Genomic DNA, 24,686 nt, shown 5'->3' on the forward strand with positions numbered 1-24,686 from the left:
TACTTCAATGGAGGATTTAGCTCCGACAACATAAGACAATCTATTAAAATACAGTATCATAGGAAAAGCGCACTGTAAACCTCAAGCGTAGCAATTAAATGCACACGGTTTCATCCACACGCTATTGATTTTTTTTTTTCAGCTGCAGAGCAAATTTCCTTTGTGAGTTTTCTTATATCCATCCATTGAAAGTACAAATACAAGGCGCAGCAAATTAAAGATAACAATGGATCCACTTCTGAAGCACACTGTGTTTCATTAATTTATGCTCCAGAAGAAAGCGCTATCAGTGTATGAACTGTTCCAGAATTTTCCTTAAAAGTAATCAAAGCGCAACATGAGCAAACCCACTGACCAAACTCTGAATTGGGCTTCAAAAAAGCTCCGCGCTGCACTTAGAGGCAATTCTCACTCCTTTCAAGTGAGTCAAACTGATCGATTCAAACGCCGGTCTAGGGTGACATATTTACTGCCACGATTCTGACCCAAATGCTAATGATAGCTATTAAGGCGCGGCTGGCTAATGACATCGAGGGAGCTGTGAACGCACCGTGACCGACTTGGGTGTTTTCATGTGGATATGATACCGTAATGGGATTAACATGGCGTACCTAAACCCACATTGAGATAAGCTCAATGAGACCCTATTAAAAATACACTTCTGGCAACAATGGAGTTACGGAGGGAGTGGGTGAGAATGAGAGCGTCTGACTGCGAGAGTTTGATAGAAAATGTGCCCGACTGTGCTCCAGCGCCAATTAAATACCAACGATGTACACAAGAGCCGCACTTCAAAATGAAAAAGGGTTTGGTTTTCCCATACTTATTTGTCTTTTCCATTCTATTTAGTTGTTAAGAATGCACGGGGTTTATCGCACATAAACAAAGACAGAGCCTTAACAGAAAAAGAAATGAGGACGTGGCATTCAAAAAAAAAAACCGGGCTGACGGGAAAGAAAACGACTCGTCTCGTTGCAAGTTCATTTCACCTGCACTTCCCATTCATAATCTACTTTGCCTGAAATGACTGCAAGAACATTGCAAAAACTAATGCGAATATTCAAGGACAAACCTTAAATATCAAAATATGAAGAAGTTGCAAGGTCCATTTAACTTTGGGAAAATACACGAGCACATCATTAACTGATGAATGTTGAAAAGTGCAAAATAGGAGGTTTGTAAAGTTAAAAACAAAATGCAAACGGAGACAGGAGTGCTGGAAGTGATGACGGGAGCGCCTCACCGGTGTTGTTGCGGTAGGGGCCTGTGTCTGGCCCCTGGCTCTGGCTGAGGCTCCTCATGGGGCCCTTGTTGTGGTAGACACGCTCTTCATAGATGGGATCTATGTGGTGCTCTGGAGACCCCAACGGCCGAAGGGGCTCTTGACTGTGCTGACTACTGTAAGAGCCACGAGAGCCTGGAGAAGAGAGAGGGGGGGGGGGGGGGGGGGGGGGGGGGCGAAAGACATAGGGCAGAGGATAGAGAGAGGATGAAAGAGGAGAGAAAAATTTGGAATTTGTGGTGAGAAGATTGATAGGTGAAATACACATAGGTGATGATAGAAATGTGGTAATCATACGAGATTGCGCTGCATTTAGACCTCATCATTTTCATCCTGCATCTTTTGTTTTGACTATGTGAATTGGGGAAAAAAAGTGTTTGGTTCTGTGCCAGAGTCTGTGTGTGTGTGTGTGTGTGTGTGTGTGTGTGTGTGTGTGTATTGATATTGAATGGGATGACTTAGAATTGCAACAAATCAGAAGTAGAGGGGAAAAACTGAAAAAAAAATGACAGGCAAATAGAGACATATACAGCCAAAAATGAGATAGGAGGAAATAAAGAAAGCGAGAGGGAGAGAGAGAGAGAGAGAGAGAGAGAGAGAGAGAGAGCGATGCCTCTGTATTTCACTTTTTTAATCTCCGTGGAACACATTGCCGTTCGTCAGCTATAAAATAATGAGATGCGGTGTCCCCCCCGTTCGTTGTGTGTTTGGCAGGAATCCCATAGACACGGGGCGAGGAAGACACTGACAGCAGGCATTTGTTCATTACACAGCAGAACAAATGTAAGGCAAGCAGAGGCCCCTCTCTGAAAACACACACCCAAATTAAACTTAGGCTAGGCTAAAAAAAAAAAAAAAAAAAGAAAAGAAAAGAAAGAGGGGAGACCAGAGGAATATGAAGACAATTCAGGAGGGCTTAGGTGGCATGGCAGGAGATAAAATGAAGACGCGCGCGCACACGTGCACGCTAAAACAAAGCTTTGAGTGACTGAGAGACGCAGAGATGGTCCAGTGGAGCTAACGTCACATCATATTACTTCTCCGTTAATTTCAAGTCGTGTGCCAAGGGTTTTCCACGGGATAAAGGGCCAGTGCTCCATGATCCAAACTGCCGTGTGTATCCGGCATCAACCTAATACACTGAAAACTGCTCTACCTGTCAGACCACATCAGGAATCAATGCATATGAGGCACTTTGCCATGTCTGTAGAATTGAGCTTGTTTTTTTGTTGCCACAGTGTATTTTTTTTTCCATCCTGACCACCAAACAAGACAAGTCAAACAAATTCTTTTAACGACAAATCACCAAACCCTCTTGAATGAACCAATTTCCGAGACCCTGCCTGCACTTTCTGAACTACACCATGAGAAACTACCGGTTTGCTCCACTGCGTCTGTCCTGAGTATGATTGTTGCAACGAGACTACATCCATGTAAGCGTGACCTCCTTTCAGCAGCGTGGTCGGACGACAGTATAGGAGCGAGGCTGAATCCCATCATACATAACTAGCCAGCAGTAGAAAAAACAAAAAGACGGAGGATCGAAGCAAGGAAATAGCATTAAAAAGAGATTGAGAGCGAATGAAAAAATAACAGGAATAAATGAAATTAAGCTTGTGAAAGTTTGGACATCATGACATCCGCTGACCTCGGCCGAAATGAAGTGGATTTGGAGACAGATGGAAGGAAATAAGAAGCGAGAAAGAGACAGAGAGGGTCAGAATATGCATGAAGGAGTGCTAATTAGAGTCATGGACACACCCATTAACGGCATGACTCATCCAAGCTTTTTCCCTTCCTCTCCCGATGCCTTTCATCTTTGAAGTCTTGGTGAGTCGATTTTATTTCGTTATTCGTTTTTTTTTTTTTTTTGGCTCACAAGGGCCCACTGCTACAAGTACTGACCTCTTTCTTTCAAAAGGAAGGGAACTTTAAGGAGAGAGAGAGAGAGAGAGAGAGAGAGAGAGAGAGAGAGAGAGAGAGAGAGAGAGAGAGAGAGAGAGAGAGAGAGAGAGAGAGATTTCCTCCCATGGTGTTTCATTCAGTAAAATATTTAAAGGAAAACATGTAAAAAAAAAAAAAAAAATCAACCCTGGTCCCTTGATGCTTCACATTCCTGTTTGTGCAAGCTGAATATCACCTACTTATTTGTAAAACAAAAAAGATTACATTCTCTTTTCTTTTCTTTGACTTTCACATGTGACATGCCTTCTATCAAGGCTGCTGCTGGAGCGGAGGCTCTGCTGTTAACCAGCAATCCGTCACGACGACAATGAGGTTCATTCATGTGATAACCTGTGATTTCCTCCATTAGGAAAACGTCGGAGTTATTTCTAAGCCCCGTCATTTCTTCCTGCTGCGTGCATTGTGCCACAGTGCCACCAAGGCAATATTTATACAGGATGAACTGCACCGCTCAGGCCTTCAAACACAAAAACAGGAAATTTCTATTTTTAAGGCAATTTCTGTTTCATGCAGCTTAGCTCCTCTGAAGAGTCGGTGCTGCGGCTGCTAAGTACCGCTCCAAATATTCTACTGAGATGAACTACAGGGAGCATCAACTGGGAATATGTAATCATCTGAGTAAAACTACAAATACCCTTTGTTTGGCAGGACTTTGGAGAACTCGCCATGTGAAGATAAACATGTTAAAACTTTAGTTACCTTTAAATTGCACTGACAGACGAAGTGCACAGATAGTGGTCCAAACAAATTAAATCTAATTGTGCTCATCATATCTCTCATGTCTGCTAATTACTGTGGCAGTGAGCTATCGCTTCACTGGATCGTTTCAGCTTCATTTGAAGTCTTCAGGAGGGATAAAACCTCAGGCGCTGCTTTAAGATCACAGCTCTGCCCTCAGGGTGAAGTATGAAGGTCATGTACCTCATCGATAAAGCTTCATGTTTATAAGACTGATCAAGTAAACTAACTCCACAGCTTCAAAACCACTGTGGCAGTGTTAAATAAACAATAATTTATTTTAGATTTAGTTTTGGAATGCATGGGTTTTTTTCTTCAAATGCTTTGATTTCCTCCCCGAACCCAAAAACATGGATTTGAGGCGAATTCGTCGATTGAATTAACGCATAGATGTGAATGTGACCATATGAACTGGTGGTACTTCTCTTTGTGACTGTACTGATTTATACAGGGCGTGTCTTGTCTTTTTTGTTTTTCATTGTCAGCTGGAATCTGCCTCAGCCCCACCGCCACTCTAAGTTGGCTCTAGCAGTATAGAAGATCAATCTTGTGTATGTTACACAATGCTTTGGCATCGGGCATGAGAAAAGTTTTAATTACTTTTAAGAGGACCAATAAACACGAAATTTACACCATCAGTAAGAAACAAAGTAATTTAGTTTCTTGGCATAACAACTGACTCTGATACAAGTCGACTCATAGAAAGGCATGCTGTACCTGGGCTTTTTCATTGCCGTACGAAAATAGTGAGATTATTGTCACACACAACTCATTTTCACAGTCTACAAGCAACAAAAAAAGATTTTCACACATTTCCAACATTTTAAAAGCATTCAAAGTACAAAAACTGCATGTTCAAATAAAACTCTCCTCGACCCAAATGAGGACCATAAGCCTCGGTAATAACACATTTTCAATTTGGGATTGACATTTGGCCAGCTCCATCTTAATGAGCAAAGAGAGGAAGTTCGCCGTGCTGCTGCCGGATCCAATACTTGTGTTGATGTATGCTTAGCCTGTTCTAAGACCATGCCTCTATCTGTCATGGTGAGTTGGATTCAATCCCAGTTGGTAATAGACAAAATATAGGCCTGGACAGTTTACCAGATATACACACATTTACAATTCCTGATGTTCAAGAGTCAGCAATAACCTAACAAGTCTTTGGAGAGAGCTTACATCATCCATAAAGATGCAGGCGTATCCTAAAATGCTTGATATCTTTCATATAGAGAACCACAGCAAGATGCTGGTTTTCTATTGGGACTCTGATTAAATGCAGCACTTGGTTTTTCTTGTATTTGCAGCAACATGCAAAAAATTAGACCGCTGCTCAAAGTGCAGTTGGTTAAAGAGAAGTCGCTCTCCTGCTTGGGTTTATGTTGGTGCGCGAATGCATGAGACTCCGAGTGAAACTGGGTGAACGTGTGAACTCCCACCTGCCAGACTTCCAGGCCTCTGCAGCGTAGCGGTAGCGTAGAGCTCGTGGGAGATCTTGTACTGTTCAGAGGCGTGATGAGCTGCCAGACGTTTGGGAGACAGAGTGGCATAGCTCCCTATGCCCGAACTCATCTGCAAAGACATGAGGGTTTTTTTTAATTATTAATATTCTAAATGTTGTAAATAAGCTCAGAGAATGAAACAGGGTGAAGATTATACGCTGGTGTTTCCTGGTGGATTACTGGGTCCTGGCAGCAAATCATCCAACAGCTGACGTGGCTGATGTTCAAATACAAAATGTTTGTACCTGCATATTTTTCAAGTCATTTTGCCAAATTAGTTTTGCGTCTACTTCCAAATGAGAAACTTCTGCAAATGGGTTTATAAAAACGTTATTGGCACAATAATATTTCCACTGTGGACACTGACTAAAAAACAACAACAACAAACAAAGACCAAAAAAAAAAAAAAACCTTCTCATTATAGGATGGGGTGAGAGATTCAACAGAGCTTGACTGCAATTCATCAAAGGAAGGAAGGATTTAGATAAGGTACAGAATCATATACAATCTCCTATGAGGACATAAAAGAAGAGCTTATCTGAAGAACTTAAAAGGACTTGTATAGATTTCCGTTCGAAAATGTGGAGATATGGCTTGTCCTGTAATTGCCCTGAAGCTCCACTATACTATTTTTCATGACTAAAAACGTGACAGGGAAGAAAGGAGCACAGTCCTCCCTGCAAACACAGGCAAGCGGCTGCAGTGTGACCGTATAGTGTTGCAGTTACTCCCCATAGCTCATCCACAGGACAAGCCCAGGGAACAGAGGAAAGCTCTTCCCTGCACGTTTTTTTTTTTTCCTCTATGAAATATTTCAATAAATTGTTGATTTTACGAAACCACAGATATTTATTCCTGAATTTAAACATGAATTTAAAATTTAAAATGTATAGTTTTCATTGCCAATGAGTCTTGGCATGTTAACCATGATGCTTAATCATGTGAAAAACTTGTACTCAGCCGTTTCTATCTGGCATGAGACAAGAGTTGGCGGTTGCAATGTGGTTTCTTGAAATATCTAAAAATTTTGGAGGATGCATCATATAAAAGAAGTGTCCAGAGGATAGTGACTACAAGTTCTACATAAGCATGTTTGAGGTAAAAATGTAAGAAAATATGGGCTACAGTAGTAACGTTGGGTCAGTTTCAAGAGAACCAAAGATTCATTTTTGGAAAAGGTAATTTTTTAATTAATTTTTTTCCTAGAACTCTAGTCACACTCTATAAAGGAAAATTCACTTTAAAAACAACTGAATTGGTATTATACCTACAGAACAAAAAGGGACATTCATAGAAGGAGCATGAAATTATGGGATCAGCAGCAAAGCTGAGTAAGTGAAAGAAAAATTGCCAAATTTTCTCTGTTCATGACAAACAGCTTATTCCGTTGTTGATTGTTGTTTGGTGGATTTGTCTGAGGAAACAACACATATTGGCAATTTCACAATTCATTCATTAAACAAACAAGAGCCACAGTAGCGTGTGAATGAACCAAACACAGCCACAACAAGCTGCCACCTCCCCCTCATCGTGGTCATCAGACTACACACACACACACCCACACACATGCACACGCACACACACACACACACACACACACACACCACTGTGGGATCACTTCCCATTCTTCAACCAGCATTGGTTCCCAAACGGCCACCGTAGCGGTTTGTGTTAATCACTCAGATTGAGGTCAGATCTGTTGGCCTGCAATGTGAACCAGAATTACAACTCAACAATAAGATGTTTGACGGTGAAAAGGACGTTTTGGTAATTTTTTGGGGGGGGCATGAAACACTTTTAGCTCTCCTGCTCAAACCTACAAGTGCATGTGACTCAAAAATGTGGCACCATTTAAAAAATGGGAACAAATTGATTGTGAAACAATTTTAGATTCATTATTAAGATATTGCCTTCAAACTGAGATATTTTTCATTTTATAAACTGATGTATTCTGATGATATTTGGCCAAATACGTTGAATATGCTTCGTCTGCAAAGCTTTGCTTCAAACACTCTAATATCACGAAGACGCTAAATGTCATGACTCTCTCACCTGGTGAAGAGGGGACGATGACGAACTGGTCCCTCCCCCTGCCGCTGTAGAGTTGGGTGGAGATGCAACCCTCAGGGGAGACCCGCCCCCTCCCGCTGTTGTCACGGCAACTGTAGTACTAGAAAAAGAATCGGACGAAGTGATATAATTAGTCCGGAAAAGAAAAGGTTCATTTCACTTCACAAGTTCCTCTGTCTGGTGTGCTGTGGAGTATGCAGAGTGCAGAACTGACTGTGTGCCTGCACAAAGTGAAGAACAATGGAGAGACAAAAAGGGTAATAGTCCCTTTCCATTCAACTGCATTATCGGTTTTTTTCTCTTTGAGCACACTGTCAAGAATTTCACTTCGTTTTCTCACACCATCTGGTGACACCTGTAAATGAAGCACGCATGTATCGGCAGCTACGCTCTACCTGAATGACTTGGCCAGCCGGTTAGCATTGGACTGTTTGCTGGGAGACGAAGAGGAGGAGGAAGGCAGGCGCTGGGTGGTGGAGTAGCCCGGCGAGTCGGAGGACGATCCCAGGCGTTGGAGTTTACTGGGAGAACCGGGCCCTGAGCTGCCGCCTCCTCCGGTCAGAGGAGAGCTGACGCGCTGGGCAGGCAAGGTGGAGCTGGAGTAATAGATACCTGGAAAAGAAACAACAAAGAATGGTGGGGAAAAAAAATCAATCGAACAGGGATGACACTATCAAAAAACAAGATTTCACAGTGGTTAAAAACAAGCCCCTAAAAATACATAAAAGACAAGTTGGAAACCAGATGAATTATTATGAACCAATGAAAACATGAACACATAATTATAGACAAAAACTCATCATGTACGACACTGAAAACCGGAGGACACAAACAAGTGAAAAGCCTTTTCATGCATGTTATCCATCGTCTCCAAACAGCAGTGGTTCATGCTCTGTCAGATGAGGTTAACAACAGGATGGATTTCCTGGAAGAGATTGAAACAGCACAAGGACTGGAGGAAGATGTGAAGGCTTACCTGAACCTGAACCACTCTGTGATTGTTGTTGCTGGGCTGCACGACTGGATGTCACCTGAGGAGATGTTGGGAAACACAGAACAAATGAGAGCCGTGACAGGTAAAGCAGATCGGTGGAGATGGCTGGCAGTGGGGAGGGAAGAGGCAAGAAGAGGCAGAGGCAACCGGGGATGAAGGGCGGGATCGAAGAGAATAAAGACTCGTGGCCATCAAAACTTTATGCGCAATGAGTTCAATGAAGCCTTTGAGACTTATCAAAAGACTACAGAGGAGCTGGCGATAAAACCCAGATTGAAAACAGAGGGGTGATCCAAGCAGACTTGTAGACGCAGACCATGAAGTCCTCTGGGCTCAGCTGACTGAAATTACTTGTCATGAGAGTCCCGTTGCAACTCCTTCTCAAAGTGAAGGATGACACAGTCCACAGTGAATGCGTGGATTAAGATCACTCATTTTATCACAAAACCCCAAGATTCACAAATATTCTTGGAGTCATCCCAGAATGAGACGCAATCTACATTCCAAGCGATCTTGTCCTGCAGAGGCAAAAAAAAAGAACTGCCTGCCACTCTGTGAGAAGCTTTTTCAGCCACATGTCACCTGCTGGTCGATCCAAATATATTCACTTTTCCCCAGGAGACAGTCAGGGGGAGCATATGGCAGAGCTCCACCGAGTCACATACAGTCGATGCAAAAACTGTAAAGGCGATTCAAATATATTATCACGAGCATGACGTAGAGACAGTAGAGCAAGGCCACATTATGCAAGCAGAGAGTCACCGTGCAGCACTGTCATTGCTGAAGATAAAGTAGTTCGACTAAGCACATTTTTTCAGAGCAATAAGTAATAATAATATTACTGATAAGGAATTCTCCCCTATCAAACGCTCCTATATTTAGATTGCAGCATTTTTTTTTAACTGTGTCTGCAACTCCTTTTCATTAATCTGTACTTGTGTTTGTGTAATGACAATAAATTTGAATCCTAATCCCAGTGGGGGGGGACATTCCAGTATATCAGTAATTGCACAAACACAGACACTACAATAGTGTCAAAGGGTGGTGTTTGTAAATGTCTTTAGGTGTGAATATATGCTGCTGTACAATTGTGTGGAAAGAGCCTGCTGGAAAAAAAAAAGAAGAAAGAAAGAAAAAGCATGCTGGATCAGCAAACCATCCCTTGATAAAAATAGCAGCAAGCACAGGCAGACAATCTCCCATTATGTTTCCAATGGCTGTCTCTGGTAAATTTCCTGCTCCGCAATGAGCCACAGAGTGTGAAGACAACAGGCCTGTGGTTCCAGCACTGCTTTGTTTGGAGAGAGGTCACGGAAACTGATTTATCTCTGGCTGAGTGGATTAACAGTCTCTGTCTAAGAAAAAAATACCAGACATACAGTTTAGAGAAGCAAACATGCTGAGAAGTCGAAAGAAGGCACCAATAAGAACTGGGTGAATGGGAAAAAATCAGTCAAATGAGGAATGGCTACATTCTACTGCTATATATGACTTCTAGTTGTGACATAAACTAAAGCATAGCTCAACTAATCATACTTTATTACTCTCTTTGGGGAAATTCCTTTTTTTCACGCTTTTACCAATCTTATTTGTAGGATGGAGAGCTGTGGTCACATTATAGCACTCCAGGGAGCTGATGGGGGTCAAGGGTCTTGCTCAGGGACCCACAGTGGGAATAGAACCTGCAAACATCCAATCCCAAACCCGCCTCTCTCTCTAACCTCTAGGCCAGAACCAATATCTCCGTCTACATGCTACTCGGTGCATGTTGAATACTTTATGAAACAATATGTTATTCATCCCTATGTTATTACACACACGCAATACAGTCGAAGCAAAACCTGAGGGAAGCTGCAACTCAGCTAGACAGTTTGGAGCAAATCTGACTTCAGGTGAGGTAGGAGTGCTACAGCTAATAAATTAACAGGCACTGTCAGATTCAGGCGCTCTCTGTGATCTGTCAAAAGAATACATTTGTTTTCTGTCTTTCTTTTCCTAATAGGACCATTTTGTCTTCTTACTGAAATTATGAAAACAGATCCACATCTATGAGTTCAATCTGTACTACATGATGTCTTCAGCAGTCTCAACAGCAATCCTGGTCTAAAATCTATGACAACTCGCATAAATAAATCATGATTCATATGTGGGTTCCATCAAGCAACCAGTAATATTTACAGCCATCAGGAGAGAAAGGCAAAATATGTTTTGGCTGGACTCGTGAACATGAAAATTTAACTCATATTTCAAAATGGATATTTCAGGACTGCAAATAAAACTTCAGTGTTCAGAAAAAAATTGCATCTGAATGCAGCACTGTGTAGAATCTCATTGAGAAAGTAAAATTCAATCAAAATACAATAATGCATTCACTGACTATTTGCTTTTTTTGAGAGAAAGCCCAAATCGATAAAAAGGCCCAACAATCAATGACGAGAAAACATTAAAAAGAAAAGTGATTGATTTCTACAAGGTCACTTGATCTACTTGCTTGAAGGCTGATTAAAGGATGGATCATTTAAAGCGTCTATAAGCAGATACTCAGAGATCTTCATTGGGATGTGAGCCAGCATGGAGAACGCTGTGAAATTGTCTCTGTCAGTCCCCCGTGTACGCTTAGTAGGTTATGAAGCCGAGTGGGAGAACTAATGCTGATGACTTGACGGCCACAAAACTGAGTTTCGGAACCCCTTTTAACGCTTTATGTTGCTGGAGTTGTGTTCCGACGGCGAAAATATAAAACCAGCTATACATACAGATGGGTTTGTGAATGAATAGATGAATAGAGGGGTAAATAAATGGACGGCTAAATAAATAATGAGTAAAAGATGAATTGTTGGCCGAGTTAACTAAAAGATAGGAAGGCTGACGCACTCTGTGGTGAGAGCACTCTCTCCATCCCACTGTGTCATCTTGCAGAGCTGCTTCTTTCCCTCCTCCAGTAAAACACTGGGATGTTTGAGGTGCCATGTATCCATGCATTATTAAAGCATGGCCTCTCAGGGTTATAAATATCCTACAAAAGAGGAGCAACATGCCAGACCTTTCACTTTCCCTCCCGCTCTCCTTGAACAGTCGCTTGTGCAAACTCTAAACTAATGCCGCCACGAACACGTATATATGGCCAAAGGGGCGCCAGCAAATAACAGCCATGTTGTGCACGTGTGTGTGTATGCATGCACAAATGCACAAGTGTGCAAACACACACCAACAAAAAAAATATGCATGTGCTGCACCTGCCTCTCTCCAGCAGCACTGGCATGCATAAGCTATCCATGGGCAACAAGCCCTGCTGACAGTGGTAGCCCCATTACACTGACAAGCCAAAAAACATCAGAGGAGAGGACAGCGCGCGCGCACACACACACACACACACACACACACACACACACACACACACACACACACACACACACACACAGAGACAGCGATGGTGAGCGGAGCAGACAGGGAAGTGAGATGGGAGACGGGAGACGAGGACAGAAACACAGCAGAAAGAGTGAATGTTCCTTTACTCTTATCCGTCTATCTTTATCCCCGTCCTTCAGCTTCTCCTGCTGTCTTCTTCCTCCCCGTATTTCTTATTTATTAGGACCAATATTTAAGTTTTATCTGAAACCAGCTCTGAAATATGCTTTGGTGTGGCTGCAATAGGAAATGAATAAATATGTTTGCAAAGACGATAACACCTCCTTCACCTTTCTCTTTCAAACGACATAAGCAAACAAAAACACAGGAAATACAGCTGCACACAGCTCCATGCACATCAGTCGAGAAACAAACAACATGAAATGAAAACCATGTGATGTATGAACAATATGAGCGAGCACGTGTGGCCCTTGTTCAAAATGATCATCACTGTAAAAATATATTTATTCTTTTCTTCAATTAATAAACATCTTTGAGAAATGAAACACTTGTCCACACCTGCAATACCCTTTAATGAAGCACTGCTCACTGATTAATCCGATACGCGGGTGTCACTTTCAAAGTGCATGTCTGTCTTTCCACTGTGAATTTAACTACTGGTACGTTGAGGACTCGAAAAGCGGGAAATAATTGGCTGCGGTACGCTGCGAAGCCATTTGATGGGGTTTCTCTTCATCTCATCGACGTGAGTATCATGCAACTTTGTGCAAACTTTTGTCCCTAATGATGCCATTTTGGTCCACAACCTTCTGATTACCTGTCATCTTCAAAAGCAGATCGAAGTAATAAGCCACAGCACATCACCTCCTCGAATTTACAGACAGGAGAAATGGACTGCTGCACACAGCAGATGGACTAAAAGACGACGGGACAGCTCTTAAAATAGGATGGTTAATAAATATGTGCTTCTACATAGATCATATTGATTGAACTATGGCAGCAAAACAACGAGGCGTTCAATGAGAGCGCCGAGTGTCAGAAGTGCGAGGCAAAACAGTGCATGTAAAAAAAAAGCAGCAGAGGAAAAAAAAAAATAAGGGCGCCTCCGAATGAAAAATGGAGCAACAAGGAATCTGAAAGCAGCTTATATCAACTCTACACGGGTACTTACAAGTTTCTGTGAGCATGAGAGAGAAATGCAGCTATCATTAACCGCATACAACTAACTTCAGCTGCTTTTTTTTACAGCCTAAATCTTTTCACGCTAATTATGACCGTCTCCTGTCCGTCACGCTGTCGGATGAACGGAAAGTTTACCGAAACAGGCACGCAACTTCACAGGCGAGGCCAGCGAAGCTGGAGGTTTTCATCTTCAACAACATTTGTGTCCTCATTATCGCCTCCATGCAGCAGTTCTCCCTACCTGGTTGTAGCTGTGCACGGCTCCTCCAACCTGCCCGCTGCGCTGAGGAGTTGCTGCAGAGATGCTGTCGCTAAGGGCGAGGGTCTGGTTGCTATGGTAGCTGGCAGAGTACTGGAGCGAAGCCTCCGGGGTGGAGTTGAGCTGCAAGGAACTCTGGGAAAGAAGAGCCGGTCCTACCAATTGAGACAGGAACAGTGCATGGTCGGGTGAGAAGGGGGGTTGAGTTTGTGTGTGTGAGTGTGTGTGTGTTAAAGAGAAAAAGACAGAGGAAGAGAGAGAGAGAGGGAGAGATTAAGAGTGAGAAAGAGAGGGGGCGTGAAGGGGAGAGATTGAGAGGCAAAGAGTGAAATGGGGAAGAGAGAGGGAGAGAGAGAGCGAAAGAGAGAGAGAGAGCAGCAATTTAGAGCAGATAGTGCGGCAGTGCAGCACTCCGTGAGTTGGAGTTGGCATACATAATTTATTAGCAGAGGAAGGGAGAAACAGAGGAACAGAGAGAATGGGAGGAGGAGGAGGAGCAGGGAGATGGAGAGGATGAGAGGAGGAGGGCGAGGAGAAAAAAAAAGTTGTAATAGATAGAACACCTAACAACTTGAGCACGACCTCCCCCAAAAATGTTAATTCTGCCTGGAACGGGCTCAAACAAAACTTCACTTGACCTCTTGGGTGAGATAGATAAGGAAACTCCATTCGAGTGCGAATCATTAGGCATTATTCTATTTCTGTGGTTGTTTAGTGAGCTTCGGAGGATAATAGAATATGGCCGCATATACCCAAACGGCTCAATTTTCACTTCATATACTTTAATCACCGAAGCACCGCTGAAGTGTTCATTAAAAAAGAATGAATATATGAACTGAATCTGTTTGCTGTGGCTGCAACAGCACGCACAAACACACACACACGCGTGCACGCACACACACACGATAATCACACTTCGAGTTCCAGAGCAGAATTGCCTCTACTACCTGAAGCAATAGCTGCTGTGTCATCAAACAATAATCGCCCCTCTGTGGCTCTCATGCTGTGTGCATAAAGTTTATATTGATTGAAAAGAACAACACAGGGCCGCTTTTTAAGATGAACAATCTTCTAAGCTGTGAATGGCGTGATGAGGTCAACTGAGGGGAACTCCTTCAATCCTTTCGGCGATCAGCCGTGAGCGGGAGAAGTGGTTTTATAGGGTAGCCGCGCTTTGTGTGTTTATACGTGAGATGGCTTTTCGAAGAATGGTATTCTATGACCTGTTCGTTCAGCGGTGTGTCAATATTTTATTAAGCTGCTATTTCGAGCCCATGTCCTCCCCCGAATACAATTTTCAAGTGCATAACATGTGTGTGTTATTCCATTTGGTAGGTTTCAAATAGCAAACTAGGTCTTCTCTATTTTTCTTACTTTCCTAATTTAAAAGTCTGTCATGAATATGTCCTTTTAAAGTCTACAATAAGTGTCTTCCCCTGAGCTCACAGGCTCTTTTCTTGCCCAAAAGAACAATGGCCTGTTATTATTCTGCTCCCATATCTATTTGCTTGCTCTCTCTATCTCTCTCCCCTCTCTTTCCCCAGAATCTTTTTTTTCTCCCAGTGAGTCTGTGCGCTGCGAACCAAGATCAACTCCTCTGCTTCTCGCCCTCACAAAAGACTTGTCTTTCCTCATCTTGATTCATCCCTAGCTTTTTATGAATTATTAAACAGCACTTTGTGTTACGCAGACTGAGAGGGAGCTCCCAAACTCATTATCACTCGGCCTTGGTGTTTGTTACATTGTCTCTGCTGTGTGTGACCAAAAAACTGTGTCCATTTGATTGTGTCTTCATACTTGTGTGGTGAAGTGTTCTCCAGCTAAATGGACAGAAAAATTCTTAAATCATTTGGTTGGTCAAGGGAGGAATAGATAAAAACACACACATTTCTTTTTTTTTTTTTCTTTTAACACCCAGGAATCTTACTCACCTGTTGCCTGTTAACTTAATACACTGCAAAATTATTCTCCAGGGTTTTGCAGTTATTGTTTCCCTCTTCCAACTTTTTCAATTTATTTTTTGTGTTATTGTTGATATAATATATGGATTCTTAGTTATTTCATATGATTCCTTCCTGTTTTTATCTACATTTTGCATGTCGCACTAACAGTTCTGATGCCGGAATCGGTAATCTACGGCCCATAAATGCTCAATATGTGCGTGATGTGTCGGTTCCAGTTAAGTGCGTGCGAGTGCGAGCGGCTGAAATGAGAAACATGAGTCGATAGTGGGGCTTTAAGTTCTTTCATGTCAGTCTCTGACATGGAAAATATGAATATTTCAGAGGCTCAGTTAAATCATGAGCATCTTATTCATACTCGGTAAGTGAAACGCCTTGCACTCGTGCAGCTGACATAAACACACGAGGGTTATTATGAACAGTTTGCCAACGCTTCACTGTGAATGATTTGACAGGTGGAATTTCATTCCTTAAAATAACTTTCTTTTAGAATATTTGCCTTTTTTGCACACTCATTTTGTGATGTGCCACTTTCTTTTGATGCCGGTTCAATGATTGTATTAGCTAAAAGCAACAAGCTTCGCAGTTTAGAGCAACCTTTCACTGGAGACGCCATGTCACTGCGGCATGCACTTACTGCCGAGTTATTTACAGAGCTCCTCTTCTTTGGGGGGAGAAATCACCTGAATGTGCACACGCAGAAACAGGCAAATATGCACACGCTGAAAAGCTAAGCTGAATTCATTTGAGCCCCTACGTTGAATTGCTTTTGGAAGAAATCTGTGCAATGTGGGGGGAAAACAGCTGGGTGTAGAACACCTACAATGAGAGCGCTCGCAATTTAAGTGCCATCTATTTGGACAGGAGTGACAGAGACTCGGGCGCTTCCCGCTAACAAGATAAGAATCCAATTATCTGACATGTCCTCCAACTGTTCAGCATGTGCTTAAACAGGCAATCTCTTTCTTATCAAAGCAAACCAGCAACAGGAATTGAGGTAAATATCCCAAAACCAGCTTTCTATGGTTTATTCTGTCCAGATATTTGCCACCAGGTATAGCTATGCGTTTATGCATTCACGCAAGGCCACTGCAACGGCTATTTCACAAGTAACATACGTGACGGGCTTATTGTGAAATGTATGGAGCCTCACATTACAATGCACAGGGCATCACACACAGTGTGAGCTCTTAAAATGCCATCCATTACTGCATCATCAACCAGCAAAAAGGTCAGCAGACAATAAGTGAAATGGGAATGCAGTGTTCCAAAACCAATGACCTGCAAAGAAAATGTCATGCACATTTAACAAAGCCTCATACTCGCACTGCTTCTCAATCACCGCTTGAATTTGTTTTGTCAGGATATAAGCTCTACAGAATCGAGAGTTTTTAGAAAAGGCTTTTTTTTGTGAAAACCCCGCTTTGGACTGTTTATGTCTCTCTGCATCAAAAACAATGATGCCGCTTTCAGAATCTCCAAAGAATACCTGTGGCGCGAGTAAAATAAGTTAGGACTTCAACCTGATGGTCTCAAATCACTGTCGTCTTATTAAATTGAATCATTTAGGAAATGCACTTTTTGTGTAAATTTTGTTTTTCTTTGCAAACAGTAATTCACATTTCTGCTTATTTAAAGGAAGTTTTTCAGTCAGCTCTATACTCCTTGTTTAATCTGTAACAAAATCTTCCCTGGACTGAACTTGCTTACTGTAAGTAGAAATGAAATCTGAGTAGGAACTCAATAAACCAAAGGGAAATTGCTGCACTTATGCCACATATCTAATGGGATAAGGGACTAAAAGTAGCACATTTTCTCCTTTTCTTGCAGGAAAACAAGAAGAGTTGCCAAGAATTGTCTGCCATAACCTCTAGGCGTTGAATCCAAGAACAGCTGTTGCAGTTTTTTCAATAAATTTGTCTGGATATTCTTTCCCCATTAGTCACCCTTACTTTCTTCTATTCACTTCATAAGACTGATTACGCACGAGGAAAAAAAATCATTATTATTTCCATTTTGGAGAGGAACCTGAGCTTTCTCCTTTTATTTTTTGAGGGTTTGTAGAGATTGGATTTGATCTTATCACCTGTTGAAAAAGGCATAAAAAAGATTGGCTATCAACCAATCAAATCCTTCAGAATGTGAATAAAGAGTTTAAAAACTGGCAACATATTTCATAATGTTGATATATAGACCAACAGTCACACTATAAACTTACGTTCTCCACTGTCAAGTATTCCTGATTCTTGAAGAGAGCGGATGCAGGAATCCACCAACTCCAAGCCGGTTGTCAACTCATCTTCTATATCTTTTTGTCCATCAGCTGCGGAGGAGGACAGAGAAGCAAAGATAGATAGAAAGACAGACACAAGAGCAGAGACAGGAAGGGGCAGGAGAAGGGTGAGTGAAATCTCTCTCACTTTAAAATGCTGCACATTCAAACTTTTTTAAAAGCACGAAGAGATGTTGCTTTTGTACTAGACGCAGGCCTGATGGGCTGCTGGTGAAAATTCATATTAACAGCGGCCTCATTGAGAAAAAGTTCCTGAGTAGGTTTGTCTGGATCTGCATGTACCTGCGACCATTTATTACCGTAGCTTGTGTGAGCGCCACTGCCTCGGCATTACCGGGCCTGAGCTATGAATTCCAAATGTCCTTTCACACAATACTGTTTGTAGTATATCAATAAGACACAAATGGAAACAGAATTGAAAACTGAAACAGTCTTATAAGAGTTGGGGTAATAAATCATGAGATGATGATCAATAAATCATCATCTTCAGATGTGTGAACCTCTTAAATGCAACAATAATTCCAAAAATGCAACAATAATTCTAAACAAGTGTTTGCGAATGTGTGTGGGCAGGAATTTAATTTCAGTCAAGACAAAGTCCCCAGAGGACAATAAATGTGTTACACAGGTGGTGGTTAAGTGTATGCATGCATGAGAGTGAACATGCATGTGTCCACTAGTATGCGTGTGACTTTAAAAACGTTCTTTTTATGATGAATTTTACCTTGAGAGTTCCAGCGAAACTGCTCATCTGCTGAACTGCAAGAGAAGAACGTGGGTGATCAATATCAAAGTAATGAAAAGGAACATACTGGCTTAAATAACAGCATGATATCCAAAATGTAGACACAATGAAACTACACAAAACAAAAAAAGAAGGAAAAAAAAAGTTAAATAACGAACCAGATTATAGTCTGAAGTGGAGACATGAGTCAAACCAAAATTTGCAGTCAAGTCAAACCTTCCGCTTAACTGAATAAATCACTTCAAAAGACATTTTTAATTTGGATTTCATGTTTTAAAGCTTATAAAACATCAGGTTTATTTTCTCTATTCAAAGAAAAGAAACAAACTTCATGACTGGATGTAATTTAACTTGTAAGACAGCCCTGGCCAATTATCTTCAAACACATCACTTAACAGAATGAAGTTCTTTGCACACATCGTCTCACACACACACACACACACACACACACACACACACACACACACACCCATGTGCGCCACAACAAACACAACTTTTCTTTTCTGCTTTCTGTCAATTGATCAGTGATTGATGGGGGGTGGAGGAGAGAGAAAAAGACAAAGCGAGGCAGGAGGAAACAGGCAGGCACAGAAAGAGAAAGCTGGAGACGAGTATTGAGCCGCATGCTGTGTGATCAATGCAGACACGGACAGACTAACTGATACATATAGATTCCTTCATCTGACTTCATCTACACCATTAGGCCGGCTGTCTGGGCCGGTGGGCCTGGCTGCATTTGTCCCATTCAGACTGTTTTGTATTCCACACCGCCCAACTTTGTAATTGAAGCCAGTGTGCTTGCATGTGCACTTTGGGTATCATTGAACAATTTAGCCGGTTGAGGTGTGTGCCAATGTGTGACTATATTTAGTGTTATTTGTCTGTTTGCTTGGCAGAGTGGCAGAATGGTCACCCGGGGACGGGCATTTTCTAAATGGCTTTCATTGACTGATTTGACTGGGATTTGAAGCAGTTCTAATTACAAACACTGCAGACGACTTTAAAGCAATATTGCACAATGTTAATTTTAATCGACTGCACACAAAATTTAGTCAAAAGTCGTCACACATCATTTGGGTTTTTCATCATTAAAACCGGTCAGAGATCCTACAATCCTTATCACTGAAGAAGATAGTGAGTAAAGCTGAAGTGTCTTAGACTCAAGGTTTGAATCTCTCACTATAATCTGTCTGTGTGTTTTATGTTCTATGTTTTTCTTGATTCCTATAAAGGTTTCATCCTGTTTAAGGGGACTTTTTTCTTTCAACCGTCACGTAAGCTTGCTTATGTGGAAATGTTTTTATCCACCGCAAAAATGCATTGAAATGGATGTGTTGTATTTGATCCTCTACAAATAAAATTTAATTCATCAAATTGGGCTGATATATTAAAAACAACAACAATAATTCAGTTATACACTGCCCACTTTTCTGCACTTTGCACTGTAGAAACTTTTTAATTTAGTTTTTAAGAATTTTAAGAAACTGTGTCAACGGTTGTCAATACCAGCTTTTGGAAGAGATGTATCATTTTGTGTTTTATCAATATGCTTTCGTTATTTATTGAGTGAAGTTTTGATACACAGTGTGTCTGAGTTTTATGAAGTGGAACACTGAATAATGTACACAATCAATAATTCCGTGTCTTGCTAATGGAATACAGAGAGCAGTCTGGAGAGACATTACAGTTTTGATTGGAGGTGCTTGGGACATGTTGTCGTCTGCAGTCTTCACTAAAAAAAAAAAAAAATTATTCCAGAAGTGAAAGGCCAGCGGCTCGTAAGCACTACTGAGGCATCCAACCGTTGAGTCCATGTCTGTGACCTTTCAGAATGATGGTCATGGCTATGAATCTGCAGTGTTTGTCACACTTCCAGAGGTGCTTGAAAAAGCAGCAGCCAGCCTGTACGAGACACACTTCTATGCTTTTTCTGGTTTTAAGTGACAAACTTAAACTCCATCTGATAAACATATTGGCTTTTTTTCTCCTCTCATGGTTGTTTATGTATCATGTAACGTAACATGGCGACACAGTATGTTGGAATCATTTTTAGAAGACAGAAATGGAGCGCCGTTTTAGGAACTGAAATCATTTCTTGATTTATGTTTGACCCACATTCAGTTAAAACACTGAAATCACATTAAAAGTCAGCAGAAAGGCTGTGATAGGAGATAAGTTTTGATCGACTGTTCAACTAATCAAGGGGACTATTGATACATTTTGTGTGACAATAGGGATTCCTTGTTTATGTTTATTCGTTCATATATACTTTTAGACTCAAAATCCATTATTTCTTTTTTAGTTTTCAGCCAATATACTTGATCACAAGTCATAAATGGCATAAAAAAGGAAAAACAGTGAAAAGAGAGACTTTCATTCCTTGTCTTCTATATGATTCACTCAAACACAGATGTCCAATTGACAGTTTTGTCTGAGTCATGACTAAAGTGATAACAGCTTGAACAGATTTCCAGGATTTGAAATGACTTTAAAGACAGAAAATAATTCTACTTGTCGAAAAAAAACCCTGCCTTTTCTGATCACTGGTGTTGTCTGACAGGCTTTCCGAGCTCTATGTATCTATATCCTAAGTGGTATGTTCATGTTGACTCTTTTAGTGGCTGAATCAATAAATAATGTTTCATTGCAAATTCATTTGTTCAAAACCGAAAATGACTCTTGAAACACATCCATATGAGATTTATAGATGGATATTTGCATTGCAGGAAAAACATCTAAATCTGGCTGCAGAGAGTATGTAGATCTTGGAGCAGGTGACACTGGTGTTACACACACGGACAAGCACACTAACAAAACACCTATAAAGCAGAATGACAACCAGGTAGGAGAAAACTGCTTCCATGAGCCTGAAGGAAATACAACAAGCTAAGAGCAGTAAACACTGTAACACTGTGATAAAGCAGAGCTGGTTACAGGAAAAGAGAGCGAGACAAGATGGAAAGAAAAAAACAAACTTTGCTTGAGACACTCCAAGAGAGAGCGGGAGAGAGAGATTTAATAAACAATGTTTTTCCAGCACAGTACACACTCTCCGCTGCAACGCCACAGCACCACACCCGGCGAGGCAGCGCCTGTCTTTTAACAGCAAGCATGAATTCAAGAGACATTTTCAATTCACAACGCTACTCTCAGCCACCGCACGGCTTAAATCAACGCACAGCGGCATCTACCGTTCCCAGTGAAATCCACAACCACGCATACCCACACGCCCCACTTAGATTACACAAACAAGGTCTGGACTTATGATTTAAGCTCCATCATTACAAGTGATACAGAGACTTTTTGGTGACAGCGTAGAGTTGATAAAAGATTTTTTTTAAGTCTTGTGCATGCTCTTCTCTGAATGCGGATGCTATTTCTGAGAGTTTCCTTAAATAAACTACAAAAGAAAATCATCCAAACCCTTGTAAGCATGCTGTGAATGGCTTGACAGTATGACTATGAAACTGTGTAGACAGGAATCCCAGAAGCTTCATCCTTCATGAGTCATTAGTCCTCAGTTTACATTACTCAACTCCAACACTACTCCAAAAAGAGCCGCACACCACCACGCCAGATCCTGCTCAAATCCTCCAGCTGCCTCCCATCGCAGATAGTAGCACTTAAGAACATTTGCCCGCCGTGATAAGGTTGTCAGTGCGTGCATGTCTGCTCGGCGAGCGAACGCACGCCCGCATTTCGCTCGCACGTAGACGCAGCGCAGTCAAAACATCCACAGTTTCTGTCCCGGCTTTTTAAATCTACACGCACACACGTCGACGCATGACTGAAAAACAATAAAGACAAATACCTACACACGGACAGGCCGTCAAATTCCCACCAACGTTCAACTGAGAGTCCTTCACGTCGGCGATAATTGCCATCCTGTTGAGTTGGGGGGGAGGAATAAATGGCAGGCCTGGCATGCAGCCCCGGACTATTTCATTACTGCCACTGTTAAAACTGCAGCCTAATAGACCGTAATGCCCCGTCTGACGTTTACTAATGCCACAACAAGGAGTATCGCTAAACACATCCTCCCGATCTCTGCAGCTATAAATCATTATCCCGTTATTTGTGTTTTTAATCGAGGAACCGGGGTTGTCGATTAATTTTAATTTCTGAGGAACTACTTGTAAATATAAGATAGGTTGAAGGAAAAAAACGATCTTTTTCACAGAAGGTGCCAAACGTCTTACAAAAGCATGTCTAATTTAATACGGCGCACACACTAGCAACACCCTGCAGAGAAAGGCATAAAAGAGAATAAAGCTTAATTCATCTGAATGAGGCAGGCCTCTTTCTGTTTTCGCAATTTTCACTTGAAAATTCTACTGATGGGAAATTTCACTGAAAGGAAATGCAATAAGGGAGACAAGGGACTGCCTCGATTTCTAATGTGATAGAGGAAATTTTTCGGAATTTGGAGCGTTCATTGCGAGCATCAAGAACAATTCAGAGGTCAAAGAAGAAGGAGGGGATTGTTTAATTTAGTGAATTAAGAACATCTCAACGACGTCGGATGTGAAGGTCAGCGGAAGCCGTGAAGGAAGCGTGTGCCTTGCTCACAGATAGTAGAACAAGCACAACGAATGGCGCTCTTCAGCCGTCATATGGTACTGCTGCTTGGTAGTGAGATAAACACCCACATGCAAAACCACTCAAGCCAAACAAAGAAAACTAAACAGATCAAATCTCCATGCCAGGATCCCTTTATTACTTGATTCCCGTATGCTTTCAAGCATGCAGTAGGCAGTGAATGTTAAATCAGAAACTAAGACTGGAGTTGCAGAAGGAAATTACAAATGCAATATATTATTTACATTTGACTATGCATATGCATGATGCGTTTTAAGCTCTGTGGTTGACGTTCGAGTGAAAATGTTGAGAGATATCTCAAGGACATTCAAACTATTTCAATGCAGACACGTCTGAAAATTGCACAGTGCTTGAATAATTATTCGGCAAATACAGAAGTTTAGTTTTCAAGTTGTTTTTTTTTTTCGTGCGAATTACTTCCCAGAAACAGATATTTCTATGGATTCTCTGTGCATTGTGTGATTGAGTGGTCAAATTTATCCATCTGGAAAAAGAAATCATTAACGCTGACACTCAATACACCATCATAGCACTCCCTCTCATTAATCACTTGAAACAGCAGCACGGCTCCAGCGATAGATCACGTCAGCGCTAACAAACTGAGGGGAGGGCGAACGCCGCGTATACATTTTAAATCGACTTCCAAGAAGCCGTATTGTGTATATCTATTTACTTGACAGAAGAGGGTAACAAAGGAGTCAGTACTCAGTATTTAGGAGCAATTAATTAATTATAAATGAGCCGGTAAAGTCGCTCGGCGCTCACTGTAAACCTCAGTGATGAATACTTGATCACAGTCAGTGTGACTGTGTGACACGCTGACAGCAATCTGTCAGTCACTGCAGAGGAGTGAGCTTTTATGTTCTGCTCGGGATGTGGGGGTGAGGAGTGTGTCAGCGCGCACAAAAAAAAACCCATGACTGACACAAGAATCTGTCACAACATTGAGGCTAGAAAGCAGGACGTATTTTTTGTTTATGTGAAAGCACGTATTGCCGGTCTATAGTCACCATACAGGACGCGTGTTTTTGCGTGTGTTTGTGTATGTGTGTGTGTATGTGTGTGCGCGAACATCTGTGTGCACCAGCTCTCTGATACTCTATTCAGAAAGCAGCCTTTTGTGTGGAGAACAAGGCTGAGGACAAACTTTTGTAGATATGACAGCTGAATGACAGTTCAACAGTGGGCCTGGAAGAGAATTGTCTAGTCAAAGTGTTCTGAAATAACTTCTAATGCACAACTACTGACAGCTGCAACAAAACCACGATTCCACATAAAAAAAAAAAAAACAAAACAAAACAAAACAAAGACAACAATGCACAATGCTATTGACAGCTTCAATGAAGATATATCATCTCTGCAGCTTTCTTCCCTCCCACTCAGCCTCTTTCAAGTCCTACACAGGTGTTTAGCCAACAAGCACAATAGTCTATACGTCCACTTCTAATGAAAGTAAGACTTCCATGGTTACAAATTAGAAGTATAAAGCATGTTCCTATGTGTTGCAATGACTCCTGCTGCTCTCTCCCACTTCCTCTGATCTTTAATGGGAGATTTCATTATGTAAATAAGAGTAAAAACTAAAACACCCACATTAGGACTCTATTATCCTGAATCTTTAACCTCGTTTTAAAGTGCGTGCACAGCATCCAAGTGTCAGGCCATCCAAAATATACACTAAAAGATAATATCAACAGAAAAGGGAAATTATAAAAGGGCAGAGTGAG

At 41.5% G+C, this 24,686-nt stretch overlaps 1 protein-coding gene across 2 annotated transcripts in view; it reads right to left on the reverse strand.

The window, feature by feature from the left end:
- The window catches only part of ctnnd2a (catenin (cadherin-associated protein), delta 2a), a 245,157-nt gene that overhangs the window by 114,609 nt on the left and 105,862 nt on the right, over positions 1 to 24,686 (reverse strand). For both annotated transcript variants that reach the window (XM_030099690.1, XM_030099689.1), the window contains exons 4-11: positions 18,340 to 18,374; positions 17,541 to 17,645; positions 13,344 to 13,516; positions 8,534 to 8,588; positions 7,953 to 8,169; positions 7,540 to 7,657; positions 5,425 to 5,557; positions 1,244 to 1,417 (exon numbers count right to left, since the gene is read on the reverse strand). In XM_030099690.1, coding sequence (XP_029955550.1) covers positions 1,244 to 1,417; positions 5,425 to 5,557; positions 7,540 to 7,657; positions 7,953 to 8,169; positions 8,534 to 8,588; positions 13,344 to 13,516; positions 17,541 to 17,645; positions 18,340 to 18,374 — 1,010 coding nt within the window. The remainder of the gene's footprint in view (positions 1 to 1,243; positions 1,418 to 5,424; positions 5,558 to 7,539; positions 7,658 to 7,952; positions 8,170 to 8,533; positions 8,589 to 13,343; positions 13,517 to 17,540; positions 17,646 to 18,339; positions 18,375 to 24,686) is intronic.

This window comes from Salarias fasciatus, chromosome 9, assembly GCF_902148845.1.
Source record: "Salarias fasciatus chromosome 9, fSalaFa1.1, whole genome shotgun sequence".
Taxonomy (NCBI): Eukaryota; Metazoa; Chordata; class Actinopteri; order Blenniiformes; family Blenniidae; genus Salarias; species Salarias fasciatus.